Consider the following 19,775-nt stretch of genomic DNA (forward strand, 5'->3'; position numbering starts at 1 on the left):
AATTGTGTATTTTAAAAAATATTTTCAAATATGAAAATACGTACCATTCCGGAGTATATTAAAAAACATTCCAAAATGATCCTTCCGGAATGACCAATATTTTTCATTTTGGATTTTTTGTTTATTGCAAATGTCTTTAACCAGTAAAAACCACGTGAGTTTTATTATGTTGTCAAAGTGTGAGGTGAGGGTTCCTTCCTTCGTTATTTTCTTCGACAATTGCTCTATCTCTAAAATGTAGTGCAAAAACATTTTCATAATCTTGTCCACTAGGGTTCCAAGCGGTAGTCACAAAGCTTGATAACACTGTTGTGTAGACGCTAGGATCCATGGGCGCTTTGGGTGGAAGCTTAGGCCCTACACTATGTTACTCTTCATCTAGAATTTGATCAACATATCAGAAAAAGCTTGCAATTAGGGTTTGGTTTATGTTAGAAATCCTAGGATTTGGTTTATGTTTGAAAATCTCGTATCAATTAAAAACAAAACTAAATTATAATATATAAAATGAATACAAACTTCACATTCCAAATTGATTTTATAAGATTAAGTTAGACTTAAAAACATATCAGAAAAAGCTTGCAATTAGAGTTTAGTTTAGTTGGAAGTGAGATTAGAGAAGGGGAAGATGAAGAAGGAAGGTTTTGGGAAGATGAATTGTAGGTCAGTCTGAGGAAGGAAGACCAAAGAGAATTTATAGTTTTTAAATATTTTTGTTAAAGGGTAAAATCGGAATATTAGGAATTATAGGGGTGCAGGAAGAAAAACAGAAAGTGCAGAAAGAAAGAGGCCAAACTGTATCTTGAGTAGGAACCAAAGTAGAAGTTTTTCTTTCATTGTTCATGAATTTGAACAGTTCCCCAATATAAAACCGATTTCCTTAGTGGTAGAAAAAATCGAACACCTATAATTCTGATTAAGTATTAAAAATAACAAAGTATTGTAGTATACAAGCTTTGATTAAACAACAAATCATAAAAGATGCAAATGATTGATCCATTAGACAATATAAGACTAGACGAACATAAATTAATTGACTAGGAAAGTATTTGGGCAGATACATGAATAATGGATCTTGAATTTCTTTAATTGAACAAAACACTATATAGTTAGGTGATTTTTCAGGTATTGAAGATACAAATCTTAATTAGAATGCTAAAATTACTTGGAAATACCTTTATTTAACCCCTACTATGCAAAATCACTTGATAGAATTGTAACGACAAAGTAGTTTGATTATGATATTATACCCAAATATGATATTACACAATGATGATTATGATTTTCCTTAAGATTAATGCCTAATACAACAAAGGTATTAGGGGAAAGAATTGTAGTCTTGGCTTCTTAACCCATATACAAATTGACTAGTTTTCTTGAATCTTCTCAAATGAGCCAAGAACTTAATCCATTATATAAACCTCATTTGTACAAACTAAATGTCGTCCATATCCTCCCAATCGCCAAATTTATTAGGCCAATTTCCAAAGGAAGGAAATACCATAATCTCAAACTTCATTTAGAAAAACTGCAAGAAGAGAAGAATTAGCAATCACATTAATTAGCTTTAAGGGAGAATTATATTTTAACTCCATCTTTACTTGGGAGTTAGTCAGAAAAGTCCTTATAAATTGATCAAACAAATGGTTGCTTTTGAGAAAAACTATCCCTCTAGATTTTATAATCTAACTCCATGCAACAGTTGATAAACAAAAACCATGAATCACCAATCCCTTACCACAGAGAACATTAAAGAACTTAATTAAACATAAATTCAGTCATTAACAATGCTAACCGTATCAGTGGAGCTCATTTACAATCTACTTTTTGTCTCTGAGGCAAGTCCAGCTTGAGCAACTTGGTGAACTATAAAACATGATTCAACATTCATTAGGACAATGAACTTTTGTAGAATGGTGCACAACAATCATGTGAAATGAGAAATTCCTTAAAAATGCTTTTGAAGGATGCATGAGAACAAAAGGGCCACGCATGAATTTACATCCATATTGAGCTGCATGCACAAAACACACCTGAGATGTCTTGAGTTCTAGCTCATCCCATTCCAGATAAGGACTGCTTCCTTCCACAATCCCTGTCCCAGCATATATAAATGCACCTCTATCCTACAATAAAAACATGGCAAGATTATGATTGATGGTAAAGACATCATGAATACGTAATAATTAGATTTCGGGAATTTATGGGAATTTCACACTAATTTTCTTCAATTTTACCGGAGGGACAACAGCGGTTTGTTCAAAGCTAGCATATCAATATTTAATTTCAGCAAATGATAAAATCTCACTCCATCTGTGCAAACTTCTGAAACTCAAGTGAAGAAACCTATTCTGAAAGTGATATTCTATTGTCACCAAGATGCATATTAATATTAATGCAGGTATATATAAAACTGAATCAGATGCGTTTCCTGCTACAGTACTACATAAAAAATGCATGAGAAAATTATTCCTGTACTTTTGATCAAATGTGATTAGGATCCTTACACTTTCCATCAATGAATTTTGTTTAATTTATAAACCAATTGGATTTAGTATCTCATCTAATCTTTAAATGTTTTAAAAAGTTAGGTGAGACTAAATCCACATGTTTTTTAAAGTTTAAGAACCCAATTCCTCAATATGAGAGTTCATATTCACGTTTGAACAAAATGTAGAGAATAAAAAACGTTTGATTTATATAAACTGTTAGAAACACAGATAATTTTGGAATATAATCAAAATCTTCATAACAATTTGTGCAAACTGAATATTTCATTTAAAAAAACCCTGCTATTGCTAACCTTTTCCACCAATGCTGACCGAATCCCTACAGCAAATTCACTCTCTCCTCCTCCAAACCAACCAACAGGTCCAGCATACATCCCTCGATCAAATACTTCTGCATATTGTCTACGAAAGTAAGTAAAATTTACCAAAATGGTTGAAGTTAAAACTTAGCCACAAGCCACCAACTCATAAGATAACATGCCAGTAACTCTAGCTCAAAACCTTAAACATAAGGTTAGTAGATCTTTTCTCCTTATCTTCTTGCCTATGAAATGAAACCTTAATCAAATGAATCAAACTTTGCATAAGTTAAAACTAGCTCATTTAATTTTGCTTGTTTTGTGGAAGAATTGAAAATAGCCTCTAAATTGGCTAATATGTGTGATGAGAGGAAAGATTCTAATTCTGAAGAAGATGATGAACCAATTCAAACTACAAGGAAACATGGTCAGAGTAGGCCAAAGAAAGTTAATACTAGAAAGTTAATACTAAATCTTTCAAAGCAAGGATTTCTAAAAAGCACTAATAACGGCCTTTTATGGAATGTCAACGGGTTAGTTAATTATAAATCTCTTAATATGATGTTGATAAATTTGATTATTGAGCTTCAGTGTCTTGCTGGTGTTGTATTTGTTTACTTTTTTCACCTATATATTTACTTAGTCTTTTCATAAGAGGTATTTTTTGCTTATGTGTGTAATGTATTTTTATGATAGGTTTAGTATGGTTCTCCCATGTTTTTCTGTTCTTTTTCTTTTTATTTTCTTTAATAAAATCTTCATGTTATGGGACTGATGCCTAGAATGAGCTTATTTGAAAGTAAGAAAAATATTTGATTGGGTAGAAATAGTAATAAATGAAAAGAGGATATGTACCTGTCTTTGCAATTAAAAGTTGTGCCTCTTCGGTTGGAAACCCACAAACCGCTGGACTAGGGTGAAGAGATGACAAAATTTCAAACTAAAAGATCAAAAAGCAAAACAGCAGATGAACAACCTAATTATTGTCAAATAAATTTTTCTATTTGTAAAGAACTAAAATTAGAACCTTCCAAGGAATGTCCACTGAAATATAATTACTTGGTACTGAAATTATATTATTTTTACCTCATCTTCTTCTCTTCTTAGCCTACCAGATAATTGAGCAAACAAATGTTGAATCCTGGGGAGTTTTCTTATCATTTTCTCTGGCTTGATCACAACCCTTTCACATACTGCCTGATAGAAAAACATGAGATAAAAGGTTTATCTTCATGCTAAAATTGTTCTATAGTGGATATATGGAAATGCAAAAGTAATATGAAAAATGAATCATGTTTGAGTGTGGCATCACGAAGTTCAAACTTTCAGTCAACAATGCTATGGTCATATGGAGACAACACAACTTCAATGTTACAAGTAGATAAACTAATACAATTAATCTACCCTTGCGTCTGGAATTTTTAATTCTAATTTCTAAAAGCTCACATCATACAACCAATAATCATTTTATTGAAATTCAATCTCCTTCCAATTCTTGCTCCTCCTCCTTTCAACTCTTGTTCTCATTGACCTATGAATTGTCTAATGGCTGAAGGAAATGTTGAATTAAAAATAAGATCATACATGCAGAGAGTAAAGTATCTTCTAAACAGATAATCATTCCATGTTAATAATTAAAATTACACGAATAAACATACCTCTACTTTTCTTCTTATGGTGTCTCTCACTATGGTAAACTCAATGTCATCCTTTGGACTGTAAAGAAATGACAGAAACTTGAACAACAAAAAATGAGGAGCTAGAAATAAACGTAAATAATAGAGATCACATGCACCAGGGAAATTAGTCTAAAGCTACAGTATTGATCAAAGATCTAAATAACAAGGTATACCTGGTAAGTAAGTCAAGTTCAATTTGGCGATCTAATGCTTGTGATGCTCCTCTAGCACGGGTCCCAGCCAAAGCCTCACTAGTAATGTGGAGCCATTTTCTGTGAAATAGTTGCTCTGGCTATTCATCAAGTTCATAAAAATTAAAATGGAAACAGAGGAGAAAAACGTGTCATTGCTGATTCAATTCAGTAAACAGTTCTTGAAAATGTTATCCACTTAATGATATACAAAGTAAGCATAATTAAGCTATTAACCTAAATTTAGCCAGAGTTGTGTGAAACTCATTTGTAGGTGTACTTTAAGGGAAATTTAGCACAGCATCATGACATGTCATGTAAATGATATATCTGTAAGAATACATAAAACCATTGTAGTGCATGCTTACTGTGTTTCCAATGAATGCTGGTGCATTTGGTGGCTGAAGCAAAAACTGATACGCATTTTCACCTTCAACCTGTAATAGTTTGATGGGAACATAAGAAAAATTGCCACCAAATAATATGAAGACAAACAATGTTCAGATTGCTTGGGACAGAACAAAAAAGACAAGAACAACACCTTTAAGCAAGATAACCATGCAAGAGGATCAATATCAGAAGTAGGTACGACCCTAGTGCTACGTGCTAGCACAACCTGAGTTTCCAAAATGGCATAAGAAGATGAGTTTTCATACGGACTCTTGAAACAGGAGTCATGATACAAAAGCTTGAAAAGAAAAAAAAAAAATAGACAGTAGAAATGTGCATGAGATATATGTTACCTTGGTTAATAAGGAGTCATTTCGCTCTATCATTTGTAAAGCTCTATTAACTGCAAGATCCCAGTCTACTTTACTAGGAATGTTATGGCTGCTTAATATTAATGTTGGAGGAGTTTGTTTTGGAAAGTTCACAATGGAGGAAGAAACCTACACCGCAAAGGTGTATTGTGTTTTGAATAAAACGTTCATCTTAATAATTTTCAAGACAACTTATATATAGTTCTTTAAGTATTTTTGGTGTTTTTTCCACAAAAAAAAAATAAAATTAGAGTTTCATCTCAATAATCAATTTAACAAAAGTTTGTATTACAAGTCAATATAACTTAGGAAGGTGAAACTCCAATTCTTATTATAGATTAACCAAAAGTACCAAAGAAACTATGTGTAAGTTTTGTCTAACAGCTTTCGAGGGAGAAAAAGTTTTGTGGTAACTCAAAAGACCATCTATTAGCACTCACTTTGCAAAGTGTTTCTTGAAGTGCATTGATTGCATTTTCCCATGACCAAGAAAGATCATTATCCCAAGCAATAGTAATGGTAAGCATTGATCCTCCTTCAAGCTCATTGAACTCAACCTGTCATTTTTTTTTGGCTTGGTAGCTGCTAATGCTATAAATACTAACACAAAAATGGAATAGAAATTAGTTTTTGGAAAGAAAACAATTTATGCACCTGAGGTATCACGAAGTAGAAAGAACCAAAAGCCAGCCACTCTGATGACACCTTAGCTTCTGCATTGAAACGGATAGCACCATAGGCACGGACTAAAGGGCACCTCTCAGAAAGAAACCTTGAAAGTGAAATATTTTACAAAAATGAAAACCTAAGAGAAAATTATGAACAGATTTTAAGGTTTTATACATCACAGTTGGTGGAATTAATTTGTACAAGAGCACTGCAGATTAAGAAGTGTAAAGATTAGGTTAAAATTATGAATCAAAAAAGATAGTTTCGAATGTAGTGTTTAATACAGTAATTTAACCAGGAAATGACCATATAATGGCATTCCTCTAACCAAAGGTCCCATCACAAGAAACATGGCCAAACAAATACAAGAAAAGTCAACCAAAGAAGGTGAAGTCAAAATCAAGCTCTTCTTTTCTTAGACCATCACTGAATAAATTTTGGGCTTTGTATTTGAGCCTAATAGTATAGGATTTTAATTTGGGTCAAGTAGAGTAGGCTTTTGACCAAGCAAGTCAACAAAGGGTCAAGGCCCAATGTTGACCAAGGTTGGACGTCCAAATGTTAGAGTTGACTAAGAGGTCAACATTTTTGGCCCAGCTTGGAAGACATGGACGAGATTCAGCCATGACATGTGTCTCCACCCTATTGGAGAGTTTTTCCACCTAGTTAGTGGCCACTTGTCACTCTAGGAATAGATAGTTTTTTCATAGGTAGTGTCTACATGTCACCTTCTCATTTGAAAGGATTTTTGCCACATATCTCCCTCCTATTGGAGAGGATTTCTTCTTGCCTTCCAAGGCAACCAAGGTAACTCTTTTAGGTTAAAGTTTTTGTCCATCTTGAAACACCTTAACCTATAAAAAGAACTGTCTCTCCTTTATGTAATCACCTTTGAAACAGAGTTATGTTATGCTACCATTCTGTGCACTCATAAGGGCACCCTAGACTAGAGTAACCCCAAATGGCCTCCTCTAGCCATCTTTTTCAAAGAGTTAGCCCAACCTCTCTTAAAGAATCCTTAAAAACTTCATCCATCACCATACTAATCATCAAAACCGAGACACTTAAAGCTCCATTCCCCACCATCCATTTCAGCACCCTTCATCCGTAAGCATTTCTAAGGCATTTCCTTTAAGATTTGGCTTGTCCTAACTAGAGTTTTGTCATCACCATAAGTCCCCTAAAACAAAATCATAAGTCATAATGGTTTGAAGCCTCTATATCAAAAGGTAAGACTAAATAAAGAATATTAGACTAATCTAATATCGGTTCTTTTTTGCATAACAATCTACTCAAACGTGTCTTTCCAATTTCCATGACAGAAATGGTAAACAAATAAGTAAAAGAAAAACTACTATTGAATAGTATGATTCATTTGGGTGATATAAATTATACAAGAGTTAAAGTGACTAGCAAAAGGATTATCAACTATCTGCCACCCGAACACAGGACATGGAAGAAGATTCTGCACCAAAGATTTATGAGTAAAGATATTATGACACCAACTATACCCAAATCTTGCTGATTCCTATTCAAGATCAGACTCAAACTCACTTGAATCCCATCTAAAACTTTATGTCTCTTACCTATTATTTTCAATAAAAGTTTCTATGTATTTAAACAACTGCTCTATTTTATTTTTCAAACATGTGAGTTTAAGTGTTTAGTATTTTCCATGACAAATTCTAAAGATTATCTCCAAAGAAAATGTTAACCAGTGTTACATGCATTCTCATCTTGCCGTTCAACATATTCTGCTATAAATTTTAGGATGACTTGTAATTTTAGCCTCTGTTCAATTTATCCACTGTTTTGTTTGTTTTGACAATAATAGTTCTCAAATTTTATGAAATTCATAATTTAAATTTATTTTTAGTTTCAGGTACGTTTTACTTTTTATTTTGACGCACTTAAATCACAGACCCAACTAAGCAGCTAATTAAAATAAAAATATATGTAAAGTTAATAATTAAACCAATATTACATAATGTCCAGCAACTGAACTAAAATTATGAAAGAAAAAGCTAATATCACAGAAAAAAAAAATTGAATAACATCAACATTATAATTTAAGCTGATTCTTTTTGGAGGTGAATGGTGAATTACCTCCTTATAGAAATCCAATCCCAGTAGGAAAAAGGATGTGGCTGGGAAAAGAAAACAGCTGAACCCACCCCAGCAACGCTCACCAAGTTTGCTTCACCATTGGGACTGTGCTTCCTTCCAGAGAAGAAGCAGCGAGGAAGCAGAAGATGGTTCTGTGAATGGAGCCAATCGATGGCCTCAACCTGCTCTTCAATCGGCACCTGCACCCTTACTATGCCCGACGAGGTACCAAACGGGGCCGATTTCAGCTCTGAAATGGCCAAGTTCAGACTGTACATAGCCATTGCAGGTGATGCAACAGTTGCCAACGTTCTGGTTTCTATGGTCCCAACTGGCTTCCTTGCTCTTGCATGTTGTTCATGTCCCTCTCTGCAACCATTCATTGAAAGGTAGCAGCACCCTTGACACACAGGTCTCTGAGTCAAAACATCAAACGCAAACAAGGCATTAGTTCCAACGTCACTTTCGATCATTCTGTTCAAGATTAAACTATAAATGTTGGACTAGTTTATCACTTTTCTAAAATTGAAAAAATAAAATATAAGCATGTAATTAACAAATTTTGTTATGAGCATGATATAAACTCTGATATTGTGGTAAAAAAAGTAATTTCAAATTTAATTCAATCTGATATACAGCTTAGAAGATCAGACAGATATTACATCAGATTACATATTATAATTTTACCTGCTCAAAAAAATAAATTTTGTATATAGTTTATATGACCACATATCTAATTTACATGAAAAACTATAAAAATAAATATTTAATTGGTGAAAATTTTAGAAATATCAATGTAATTTACTTTTGTTACGAAGACTTAAAGGAGTAACTAAACATCATAGTTTTTACTCAAAATAGTTTAATTTATGTTTCAAATAAGATGGCTTAGATAATACTTCTGAAAAAGAAAAAGAAATTCAAACCATATCCATGTATTATTGGAAGAGATGAAAAAGGAAGTAATTGAGTGCATTACATGATAGTGGTGGAAGTAGAGGGATTGGTGTCCCTTGGAAGCATTTGAATAAAGGGTGTTGCTGCTGCATTTCTTTGTGTCTGTGAAATGAGTGAGCCACTTGTGAAAGATGGCTGTGGCCATGGTGAGTTTACGTGTGAGGGAGCATGTGAGAGAAAGAAAGGTGAAGGAGAGGAAGAAAAAATGGTGGCTTTTACACAGTGTTTTGGCAAAACCGTAGTAGGAGATAGGAAAATGATGATATGGTTTCGTGGTGTTGGATTTCTTTAGATTTCCTTACTCGATTTTCTTTGGACTTTAGTCATCTATTTTCAAGTACGACACGTGATGGAGGACACTTTTCCTTCGCTGCCAGAGTCGGTGAAAAAAGTACCACAAAAAGTAAACAGGGGTTAATTATTTATTTCATTTTATTTAACAATATTTTAATACTATTTAGGTTAAATGCATTCATTGGTCCCTATATTTGTTGCTTTTCTTCAATTAGGTCCCTGTTTTTTTCAAATAATCAATTTGGTCCCTAGATTTGAAAATTGAAAGCAATCAAGGACATTCCGTTAACTGTGGTGAACGGAGTTAAATATATTCCGTGCTGGCAACAGTATTTTAATGGTGTAGACAGGTGGCATAGAATGTGGTTATGATGTGGTTATTAATTAAATTTTTTACTGTTAAAATTTTAAAAACGTGTAAATTTGAAAATTGTTAAGGGTAAAATCACGTGCTCACTAAGTAATGTGTTTCAGTAAGGGTAAATCTTTCCAACAATTATATCAATCTTCAGCGTTTCTAAATATACCGTGAATTAAATTAGTCTAAAAGTATTTTATATTCTTCAAAAACTAAGATTTTAAAGTAAAATTAAAATTAAAATTAAGATTTTACTTGACAGTCACCGTGACTCAAACTAAAACCCTAACAAAGCCTCTGTAGTGCAATCTTCTGCCATGGCCCTTCTTCTCCGTCTCAATCGTCGGAGGGCAACCAGCTCTCGCACACTCTTCTTCTCGACTTCGAATTCCGATTCTAACTCCGGCTCCAACTCTCCCTTCTCTTCCCTTTTGAGAGAGGTAAGGGAAAATCTCAAACAACCCCCATCCCCTTCCTCAAACCCTCGCTCACAACCACTCTTCGCAAACGAGATCCGAAAAAACCTCAGCGAGTTCCGCGCCAAGACCGCTCCTCCTCCGCCCGGCGACCCGTCGCAGCAGCAGCAGCAATTTTCGTTCCAGCAAATCTACCAGCGCCAGAACGCGCAGGGGAATCCCCCCAGATCGGGAGAACCGCCCTCCCTCAGAATGGATACCATTCGCGAGAGCCTGCGGAACTTTTCTGGTGCCCAAAACTCGCCGTGGCAGGGCCGTCCTGGGATGATCGGCGGCACGAACGCCTTGCCGCAGGACATTTTCGGGAAAGAGATGAGGAAAGAGGGTACGCAGTCGAAGACGATGTTTTCGGCGGGGTTCTTGAAGACTTACAGCGTGGAGGATTTGGGGAAGAAATTGAGAAAGCTGAGGCCGGAGGGAAAGGAAAAGGGTTGGTTTTCAGTGAGGGAGTTGAATGAGAGGTTGGTGAGGTTGAGGAAGATGGAGGAGGAGCAAGCCCGTTCCAATATCCATGATTCTACTATTGGCGCAATAAGGGAATGTCTCAGTAAGGGTAAAATCACGTGCTCACTAAGACTTGATCCCCACCAGACCCAACCTTGATTTCGCAAAATGCAAGGACCACCACCCTTCGAAGAACCACCTTTATCAGCTTCAGCTCATCATCCTTTGAAGAAGAACGAACACCCTTTAACGCACATGTTTTTATAAACTTAAAGTTAATGTACTTTCCCATTTTACCCTAAGTTAATCTTAACCCACAAGTTTGTTTTTTTTTATTTTAATCCTTAATAACAAAAAATAGTCACCACGTGTTGTGTTTCATTGACACCTGTCTGCATCCATTACAGGTACTGTTGCCAGCACGGAATATATTTAACTCCGTTCACCACAGTTAACGGAATGTCCTTGATTGCTTTCAATTTTCAAATCTAGGGACCAAATTGATTATTTGAAAAAAAACAGGGACCTAATTGAAGAAAAGCAACAAATATAGGGACCAACGAATGCATTTAACCTACTATTTACGTGTTTTATTTTTATTGATCCAAAAATTATTCTACAATTAATAATAATAATCATAAACATAAATTAATTACATAATGACATGTAAATAGTATTAAAATATTATAAAAAAAATGTTATCAAAGTATCATTATGTTTATGTAGAATGTTTTTTTATCAACAAATGGTAGTAAAAGGAATAGTGATACTTAGACAACTTTTTTTAGAACATTTGAATATTATTTATATGTCGTTTTGTGATTGGTCCGTGGTAGTGTTTATGATTATTATTATTTATTGTGGAGTAATTATGAACCAATCACAGAATAACACATAGATGATGTTTAAATATTGTAAAAAAAAAATGTTGTCTAAGTATCATTATCCAGAAAACGAAATTCTACGAAAATTATAATACACCATTTTGATATAGTTTGTTTTCTATAAAGTGCAAATACGGCATATTTTATAATTAAGTTTAAAGATAAAATATATATTTTTTTATATTGAGGACTAATTACTTATTTAATCTTCAATAAATGATATTTTAATTTTTTATATTTAAAGTTTTTTATTTACTCTTTGGTTTGACTGGGAAAAGGAATAACTTAATATTAGCAAACAAGAAAAGGACAATAGGTGAGTATGGAGAGACACCGAAACAGCATCACACACGATAAAGTCGATATATATGCAAAAGAATAATCGTATTATAATATATTTTTATATTCATTTAACATAAAATATAAAAATAAAATGGTTATAACTTTTTTATTTTTTTCAAAAAATAAAAAAGTAAAAAGTAAGGAAAGATAATATTTTTTTTATTAAAAAATTTAAATGTATAAAAAATCATTTTTCGAATACAAAATTATAATAGTTCAAAGGAAAAGAATGGAATATGGAAATAGATAGTATGGAATGGGTGCTATAATTGGATAGATAGTACCACTGTCTGTCATTATCAATCTAAAAAGTATTTTGAAAGTTTGAGTTTGAGTGATCAACAATTTAAGAAAGAAAACAAAATGTTTATGAAAGGGCATACTTTGGAATATGGAAATAGAGAAACTATATCATTTTTAGAAATGGAAAGGTTAAGAGGAAGCCTTAAAGGTGTGGGTTTGGATTATATATAAACAAATATCTTAACGTTATATTAACGCTATATTTGATGAGGAAGAAGAATAATTTATTTATTTGAAGAATTTAAAATTATTTATACTAAAAAATTTATTTAGATAAAATTATTATAAAAAATTAAAATTTAAGAAAAAAATTTAGACGGTATTTTAAATGAATAAAATTGAAGAATTTCAAATACTCTACAACTTATAATAAATTTAAAATTTTCACTTTTTTTTTTTGTTTCATTATCACTTCATTCACAAAGTCGACTTAGATTAAAGGTTTAATCAAGTTGATAGAGAACTATCTTGAGAATATCTTAGACTATTTGACAAGAATCATGGTCAAAACGATGAAAAAAGAAGAATGAGCTTCAAGAACGTTACTTTTGTGGAGGATCACCTAGTAGACTTCTTTTATTTTTAATATATTTTGTAATTATGTAAAATAGTTTCTTTAGTCCTTGTATTTGGCCAAGATATTTTGTTTAACTTTGTTTTAGATGCTTAGTAGGCTTTACAGTAAAGTAGTGCATTGATGGGTGTCGCACCCCATACAAATTTTATGTGCATAAAGAATGCAGTATAGACTAGGAAGTGACTCCTAGGTCGTCTCTCAAGGACCAAACTATGGTTCAAGAATTAGGTCTAACACGAAGTGGGGGATTGTGAAAGGTTTTGGAAAATGCATAATACACTTACCTCGTATAACATGTGGTCAATGTCCAACCGCATATTATTGTGAGGGTCAATTAATGAAGCAACTTCCTACACAACAAAAGACAATAATATATGGGAAAGAATGTACGATTTTAAGTAGCAAAAACTAAAGAGAATGACATATTACATCATCTTGGGAAAAAGTCTCGAGAGAAAGATTATGCATGTTGCCTGCAAATCGTACATTTTGTATGGACACTAAGGAACGACTTGAAGGATATGTTGGAACTCTGTAGGACGGAGTAGTTACTGAAGCATGAAAATTAGAGTGACCTTTGATCTCTTGCGCAAGTTGTGCATGTTGGTACTGCCAATGGCGAAATTTGTGGCGTCTTCTCCTTCCAGTTCTATTTCTGTAAGGTTCAACCAATTAAAAAACCTCCTATGCAAGAAAATACAATAATATATGAGATAGTAAGTAGGTTTTTTAGTAGCAAAAAGTAAAGAGAATGACATATTACATCATCTTGAAAAGCAGCCTCAGGGGAAATATTATGCATGTTGCTTGCAAATGGTGCATTTTGTATGGGCATTGAGGAACTGCTTGAAGGATATGTTGAACTCCTATAGGATGGAGCTGTTACTGAGAGATGAAAGGTGGAGTGACCTCTAATATCTCACACAGGTTGTGCATGATGGTATGACCTATGGAGAAATCTGTGGTGTCTTCTCCTTCCAACTCTATCATGATATCTTCTTCTTACATTAGCACTGGCAATTGGAGCTGGATAACAAGGCCAATCGACAAAAGACCAAATACATTCAAATATCAATAACTTAAAGAAAATAGCACATAATTACATGACTCTTCAATCACAACTAGCAAATGGCAAAGTAGAGTGTTAAGTATAGTGAAAAATTATGTATGAGATTAATATCTCTTGTGCTCAACATATACATAGGGTTCTCTATTTATGATAAAAGAAATATGGACTAAGTCCAAAATACAAATAAGGAATAATAACACACTAACTAAAGATAAAAGATAAAGATAATATATCTAATATAGAGAAAAACATACAAACATTTAAGTTGTACATAGGACATTGGCAGAGAGTGATACCAAATATAAACATGAGCATTATCATCATTGTTACGGTTAAAGTGTGTTAAATATATTATCTTTATCTTTTATCTTTATTAGTTAGTTTGTTGTTATTTCTTATTTGTATTTTGGGCTTAGCCCATATTTGTTCTATTATAAAAAAAGGATCCTATGTGTGTATTGAACACAAGGGAGTTTTCACTCTATTAAACTTGGTATCAGAGTGGGTCGATCCCGCTCTGGTTTCTGTCTCGCATCTGTCCGGTGTTGCTGCCCGCTGCCGACTGCCACCGTCGCCGGCACTGTCTTCGGCCACCGTCGCCGCCTGCCACCGCCGTCGGTCGTCCACCGCCGCTGGCCACCGTTGCCGGCTGTCCACAGTCGTTGGCATTCACCGTCGTCAACCATCACAGTTTCATCTAAACCCTTAGGGTTTTCTTGTTCCTCGTTGGTGCACTTCACCTTCTTCAAAGATGGCGTCTAACAATACTTTTTCTTTCTCCGGAAGTCCATCAATTACCTCTGAGAATCTAAATGGAAAAAATTATCTATCATGGTCTATTGCCGTTGAAACGTGGTTCCTTGGCCAAGGGCATTATGATCACCTTGAGCGAGATGGAAGCCATGTGCCTGTCGAAAAAGATGATCAGTGGAGACAAGCAGATTTCCAGTTGTGTGCCCTATTATGGCAATCAGTGGAACCCAGACTTCTTATATCTCTGAGGGCTTTCAAAACTTGTCACTCCTTTTGGAAGAAAGCTCAAAGCATTTATGCCAACGATATTAAACGTCTCCATGACACCACAAACAAGCTTGCAACTCTTAAAATGACAAACCAATATATGGTGTTTTTCATGGCTGAAGCCCAATCTGCCATCGAAGAACTCAGGATGTTTTTTGAAGCGAATACATTAGAGGATATTAAGAAGAAACTAGACAAATTTTACATGGTGTTGATTCTTCGTGCCCTGCATCCCGATTATGATCATCTTAGAGATCCACTTCTAACTAGTCATGAGGTCCCCTCCATGGAAACATTGACCACGCGCCTTCTGCGTGTCTCAGTATCTCAAACTCAGGAAACATATGAACTAGTGGAGCCATCTGTCATGGTTGTCACACGAGGAAGAGGAGGACGTGGCACTAGAGGAGGAGGACGAGGAGGTCGGGGACGTCAATGCACATATTGCAAAAAGATGGGTCACACTCAAGAGAATTACTACTCCTTACATGGTTTCCCTTCCAAAACTGCCCATATTTCAAAGATTGAAACTTCCACTTCGAATTCGACGAGTGAAATTTCCATTACTAAGTTCACTGAGGATGAATATCAAGAGTATCTAAGGTTAAAGTCTAACAGCTTGTCACAACCATCTCAATCTCCAAGTACATCAACAGCCTACGTTTCTCTATCCATGGAAGGTCAAAATTCATGGGTAATTGACTCAGGTGCTTCTGATCACATTTCTGGTAATACCTCTTTGTTCTCATCTATTTCCTTTCGAGAAAAACCTCATTTCATAACCCTTGCAAATGGTTCTAAAACTTCCTCCAAGGGAGTTGGTCATGTTTCCTTGTCTCCCTCCCTAAATCTCAACTTTGTCCTTTTTGTCCCTAATTGTCCTTTTAATTTAATTTCCCTAAGCCAGTTGACTAAAATGTTAAATTGTTCAATAAACTTTGATCACAAATCTTTTGTTATACAGGAGCGTGGGTCGGGGAGACAGATTGGAGAAGGATATGAAGCTGGTGGATTATACCATTTTGGATCTTATTAATAGGATGCCCTCCTCCTCTCTTGATAATAAAGTCCCTTTCTCCATTCTCTTTCCTAATGATCCTCTTTTTCATACATCCCCCCGAGTGTTTGGTTGTGTATGTTTTGTTCATAACATGTCTCCAGGTCTAGACAAACTTTCCGCTCGCGCTCTCAAATGTGTCTTCTTAGGCTATTCTCGACTCCGAAAAGGATATCGGTGTTACTCTCCTGAAACTAAGAAGTATTACATGTTTGTCAATGTCACATTCTTTGAACAAACTCCTTACTTCTCTCCATCTGTTCAGGATGTTTCTATCCTTCACCAAGTCCTTCCTATTCCGGTCATTCCAAGTGTTGATCCTAATCCTCCTGCACCTGTCTCTATCATTCCAAGTCTTGATCTCAATCCTCCTGCACCCGTTTTTCCACATAATGCGATCATTTCGCACAGGGCTCCAATGGATAGTCCACCTCCCCAACACAATGGTGAATCTCCTACTTCAGATTTTCTCTCTCGTCACCTTCTACCACGCCTCCTGGTGCAAATGATTCAGCATGGCCTATTGCCCTCAGAAAAGGTACTCGTTCCACTCGAAACCCTCATCTTATTTATAATTTTCTTAGCTATCATCGAGTGTCGCCCTCCTATTTTTCTCTTTTATCCTCAGTATCTTCTGTTGCTATACCCAAGAATGTACAAGAAGCACTTGATCATCCTGGATGGCGACAAGCTATGATTGCAGAAATGCAGGCTCTTGACCACAATAATACTTGGGAGCTGGTGCCCCTTCCCCCAGGCAAAAAGGCGGTTGGTTATCGATGGGTATATACAGTTAAAGTCGGCCTTGATGGCAAAATTGATCGGCTCAAAGCCCGACTTGTTGCAAAAGGTTACACTCAGATTTATGGTGTTGATTATTGTGATACTTTCTCTCCTGTAGCCAAGATGACTACTATTCGCCTCTTCTTTGCCATGGCAGTCATTCGTCATTAGCCACTTCATCAATTAGATATCAAGAATGCCTTCCTACATGGTGATCTTGAGGAAGAAGTTTATATGGAGCAACCTCCTAGATTTGTTGCTCAGGGGGAGTTTGGTATGGTATGCAAATTGCATCGGTCTCTATATGGCCTCAAGCAATCACCACGTGCTTGGTTTGGAAAGTTTAGCTCTATTGTTCAAAAATTTGGGCTAAAGCGCAGTGAAGCAGACCATTCGGTTTTTTATCGTCATTCTTATGGGAAATGTGTTTACTTAATAGTATATGTTGATGATATTGTCATTACAGGAAATGATGTTGTTGGAATATCTCAACTGAAAGAGTACTTGGATAAACATGTTCAAACCAAGGATCTTGGAGGTCTCAAATACTTCTTAGGCATTAAAGTAGCACAATTAAAAGATGGAGTTGTAATATCCCAAAGGAAGTATGCTCTTGATATATTACAAGAAACAGACATGATTGATTGTAGACCACTAGACAGTCCCATGGACCCAAACCAGAAATTAAGGACGGAAGAAGGTGAATTATTCTTCGATCTAGAGAGGTATAAGAGGCTGGTTGGAAAACTGATTTATCTCACTATTACAAGGCTAGATCTATCCTTTGTAGTTGGAGTGGTTAGTCAGTTCATGCAGGCTCCATGTGTAGACCATTGGAATGCTCTCATTCGCATTCTAAGGTATGTCAAAAAGGCTTCTGGATAAGGATTATTATATGAAGATAAAGGAAGCACTCAGGTCTCTGGGTATTGTGATGCAGATTGGGCAGGTTCGCCTATTGATAGACGGTCTACTACAGGCTATTGTGTTTTTCTAGGAGGAAACATTATTTCATGGAAAAGTAAGAAACAAAATGTAGTAGCTCGATCAACAACTGAAGCCGAGTATAGGGCGATGGCATCACTCACATGTGAACTCATATGGGTGAAACAATTTCTTCAAGAGCTTAACTTCTATGACGTCCATACTATGAAGATGTATTGTGATAATCAAGTTACTCTCTAAATTGCATCAAATCCAGTGTTTCATGAGAGGACTAAACATATAGAAATTGATTGTCATTTTATTCGTGAAAAGTTGTTGACTAAAGAAGTATGTACTGAGTTTGTTGGGTCAAACGATCAACTCGCAGATATGTTGACTAAGTCACTAAGGGGTCTTCGGATTGAGTTTATTTGTTCCAAGCTTGGTACATACAATCTGTATGCTCCAGCTTGAGGGGGAGTGTTAAATATATTATCTTTATCTTTTATCTTTATTAGTTAGTTTGTTGTTATTTCTTAGGTTTAATACCCTATTTTGTCCCTACTTTTGCTGAACAATGTCAATTCAGTCCCTTATTTTAAAAGTGTTTAAAATTAGTCCTTACTTATTAAATTTTGCGTCAATATGGTCCCTTCTGTTTAATATACACTAACATCGTTAACTTTTCTTTCTCTCTCTTCTCCTTTTCTGTATAATGCACCTTTTGTCAGAGTGTTTGTATCATAATTAATTATTTTACTCTCTTTCATCCGTTTAAACATTCACATCTTTCAAAACATATTCTTTCTCACTCATCATATTACATCAATATTTTACTTTGAATGTATGACCTTTTTATTATGTATTTTATACATATATTAACTTAACTGATTGAAATAAACATTAATATATGTACTTTATAATATAAAAAAAAATTTACACTTTTAAGATGGTAATTTTAATTTTGATAATTATTAATATAACTAAACACATATTTAATTTTTAATATTTTTACATACATATACTTATTAAATAAAAAGTTAACACGTTAATATATAATTAAAATAACTACAGAGAATTATAAATTTATTTAAAAAACACACAGAGGAGAGAAATAATTATATTATTATTATTTTTTTACTTAGTAAAAATATATAAGTATAAAATTTTAACTGCTTGCCCGTCAAATTGTTTTCAAGAGCAGTGAAGACATTTTTCAATAAATGTCTTCCCATTGACCAATGCAAATCTTCACTCTTCATTTCATCATTTTTTTTTTCTTCTCTCCTCTTCTCTTCCTCTTCAACTATTGTCACTGCTACTTCTCACTATAATACTACAACATTTCTAATGGAGCAATCCTTCCACTTTCTCTTTCTCTTTTGCCACACCCTACTCTTTCACTAGCAACTTCTCATGTTCCTGTCTTTGTTGGAACCAAGAAATCTTCTACGACCACTCTGCTTCATATTTCTAAAATGGGTTGTTGTGTAGTACCGATAGATCTTATTTTTCATCCTCAAGCAAGTCTCGCGACACTAGTGCAGCGATGGGTTTTTACCGCGGTTATTTTTCACTATAGGTCGCGGTTTACGAACCGCGGCATATGCAGCCGCGGTAGTAAGTCAGAGACTTTAGGCCGCGGTTACAACCGCGGTATATCAGTTTCGTAATATGCCGCAGTTGTCCAAAGAACCGATGCCTAAATCCTTTTTTTTTAAAAAAAAAAAAAAAATTGTCCACTATATGCCGCGGTTGAACCGCGGCAGAAGACCCAGTTATATGTCGCGGTTCTTGCACTAACTGCGGCCTATAGTCTCTTTTTTTAAAAAAAAAAAAAACGAAACACTATATGTCGCGGTTCAAGTCACAACCGCGGCATATTCCCCTACAGTTTTTTAAAATTGCAGGTCTGTTTTTGTGATATCCACTACCACAAAAACAGACCTGCATATAAAAACATGTACACAAATTCAATTTCAACATAACAAACACATGTTCAAATGCATTTCAACATCAAATAAAGTACAAAGTCTAAGAAAATACAATCTAATCAAATGCAATGTTTAAAT

At 34.7% G+C, this 19,775-nt stretch overlaps 2 protein-coding genes across 8 annotated transcripts; one reads left to right on the forward strand and one right to left on the reverse strand.

Moving 5' to 3' along the window:
* Nucleotides 1–1,211: 1,211 nt before the first annotated feature.
* On the reverse strand, nt 1,212–9,472 carry LOC106753471 (isochorismate synthase 2, chloroplastic). Of its 7 annotated transcripts, none has more exons than XR_002666781.1 (15): nt 9,195–9,471; nt 8,216–8,631; nt 6,095–6,212; nt 5,881–5,997; nt 5,423–5,569; nt 5,221–5,295; nt 5,048–5,116; nt 4,662–4,780; nt 4,468–4,525; nt 3,896–4,006; nt 3,665–3,749; nt 2,804–2,901; nt 2,034–2,121; nt 1,796–1,866; nt 1,212–1,528 (listed from the first exon to the last, which is right to left on the reverse strand). XR_002666781.1 is itself a non-coding variant. In XM_014635284.2 (15 exons), exons 1-14 carry the CDS (start codon nt 9,315–9,317, stop codon nt 1,810–1,812), a joined length of 1,686 nt encoding a protein of 561 aa, XP_014490770.1. In that variant the 5' UTR covers nt 9,318–9,470; the 3' UTR covers nt 1,212–1,528; nt 1,796–1,809. The 7 variants fall into 7 exon arrangements, 5 of the variants coding, with proteins under 5 accessions (XP_014490770.1, XP_022633247.1, XP_022633249.1 ...); XM_014635284.2 differs by having other exon boundaries at nt 2,034–2,126; nt 9,195–9,470; XR_002666782.1 differs by lacking the exon at nt 1,212–1,528 and having other exon boundaries at nt 1,820–1,866; nt 2,034–2,126; nt 2,804–2,912.
* Nucleotides 9,473–9,998: 526 nt separating this feature from the next.
* LOC106753460 lies at nt 9,999–11,051 on the forward strand. Its single transcript, XM_014635271.2, has one exon. The coding sequence runs from the start codon at nt 10,142–10,144 to the stop codon at nt 10,901–10,903; it is 762 nt and encodes a 253-aa protein (XP_014490757.1). The 5' UTR covers nt 9,999–10,141; the 3' UTR covers nt 10,904–11,051.
* Nucleotides 11,052–19,775: the final 8,724 nt, after the last annotated feature.

Source organism: Vigna radiata, unplaced genomic scaffold, assembly GCF_000741045.1.
Source record: "Vigna radiata var. radiata cultivar VC1973A unplaced genomic scaffold, Vradiata_ver6 scaffold_133, whole genome shotgun sequence".
Lineage (NCBI taxonomy): Eukaryota > Viridiplantae > Streptophyta > Magnoliopsida > Fabales > Fabaceae > Vigna > Vigna radiata.

Excerpts from the sequence above, each read along its gene's own strand:
- LOC106753471 (XM_014635284.2), bottom strand. The coding sequence starts at position 9,317 with ATGGCCACAGCCATCTTTCACAAGTGGCTCACTCATTTCACAGACACA. Across the intron at positions 4,007-4,467 it reads CCATAAGAAGAAAAGTAGAG|GCAGTATGTGAAAGGGTTGT; the intron begins GTATGTTTATTC and ends TTTTTCTATCAG. Across the intron at positions 3,750-3,895 it reads TAAGAAGAGAAGAAGATGAG|TTTGAAATTTTGTCATCTCT; the intron begins GTAAAAATAATA and ends TTGATCTTTTAG.
- LOC106753460 (XM_014635271.2), top strand. The coding sequence starts at position 10,142 with ATGGCCCTTCTTCTCCGTCTCAATCGTCGGAGGGCAACCAGCTCTCGC.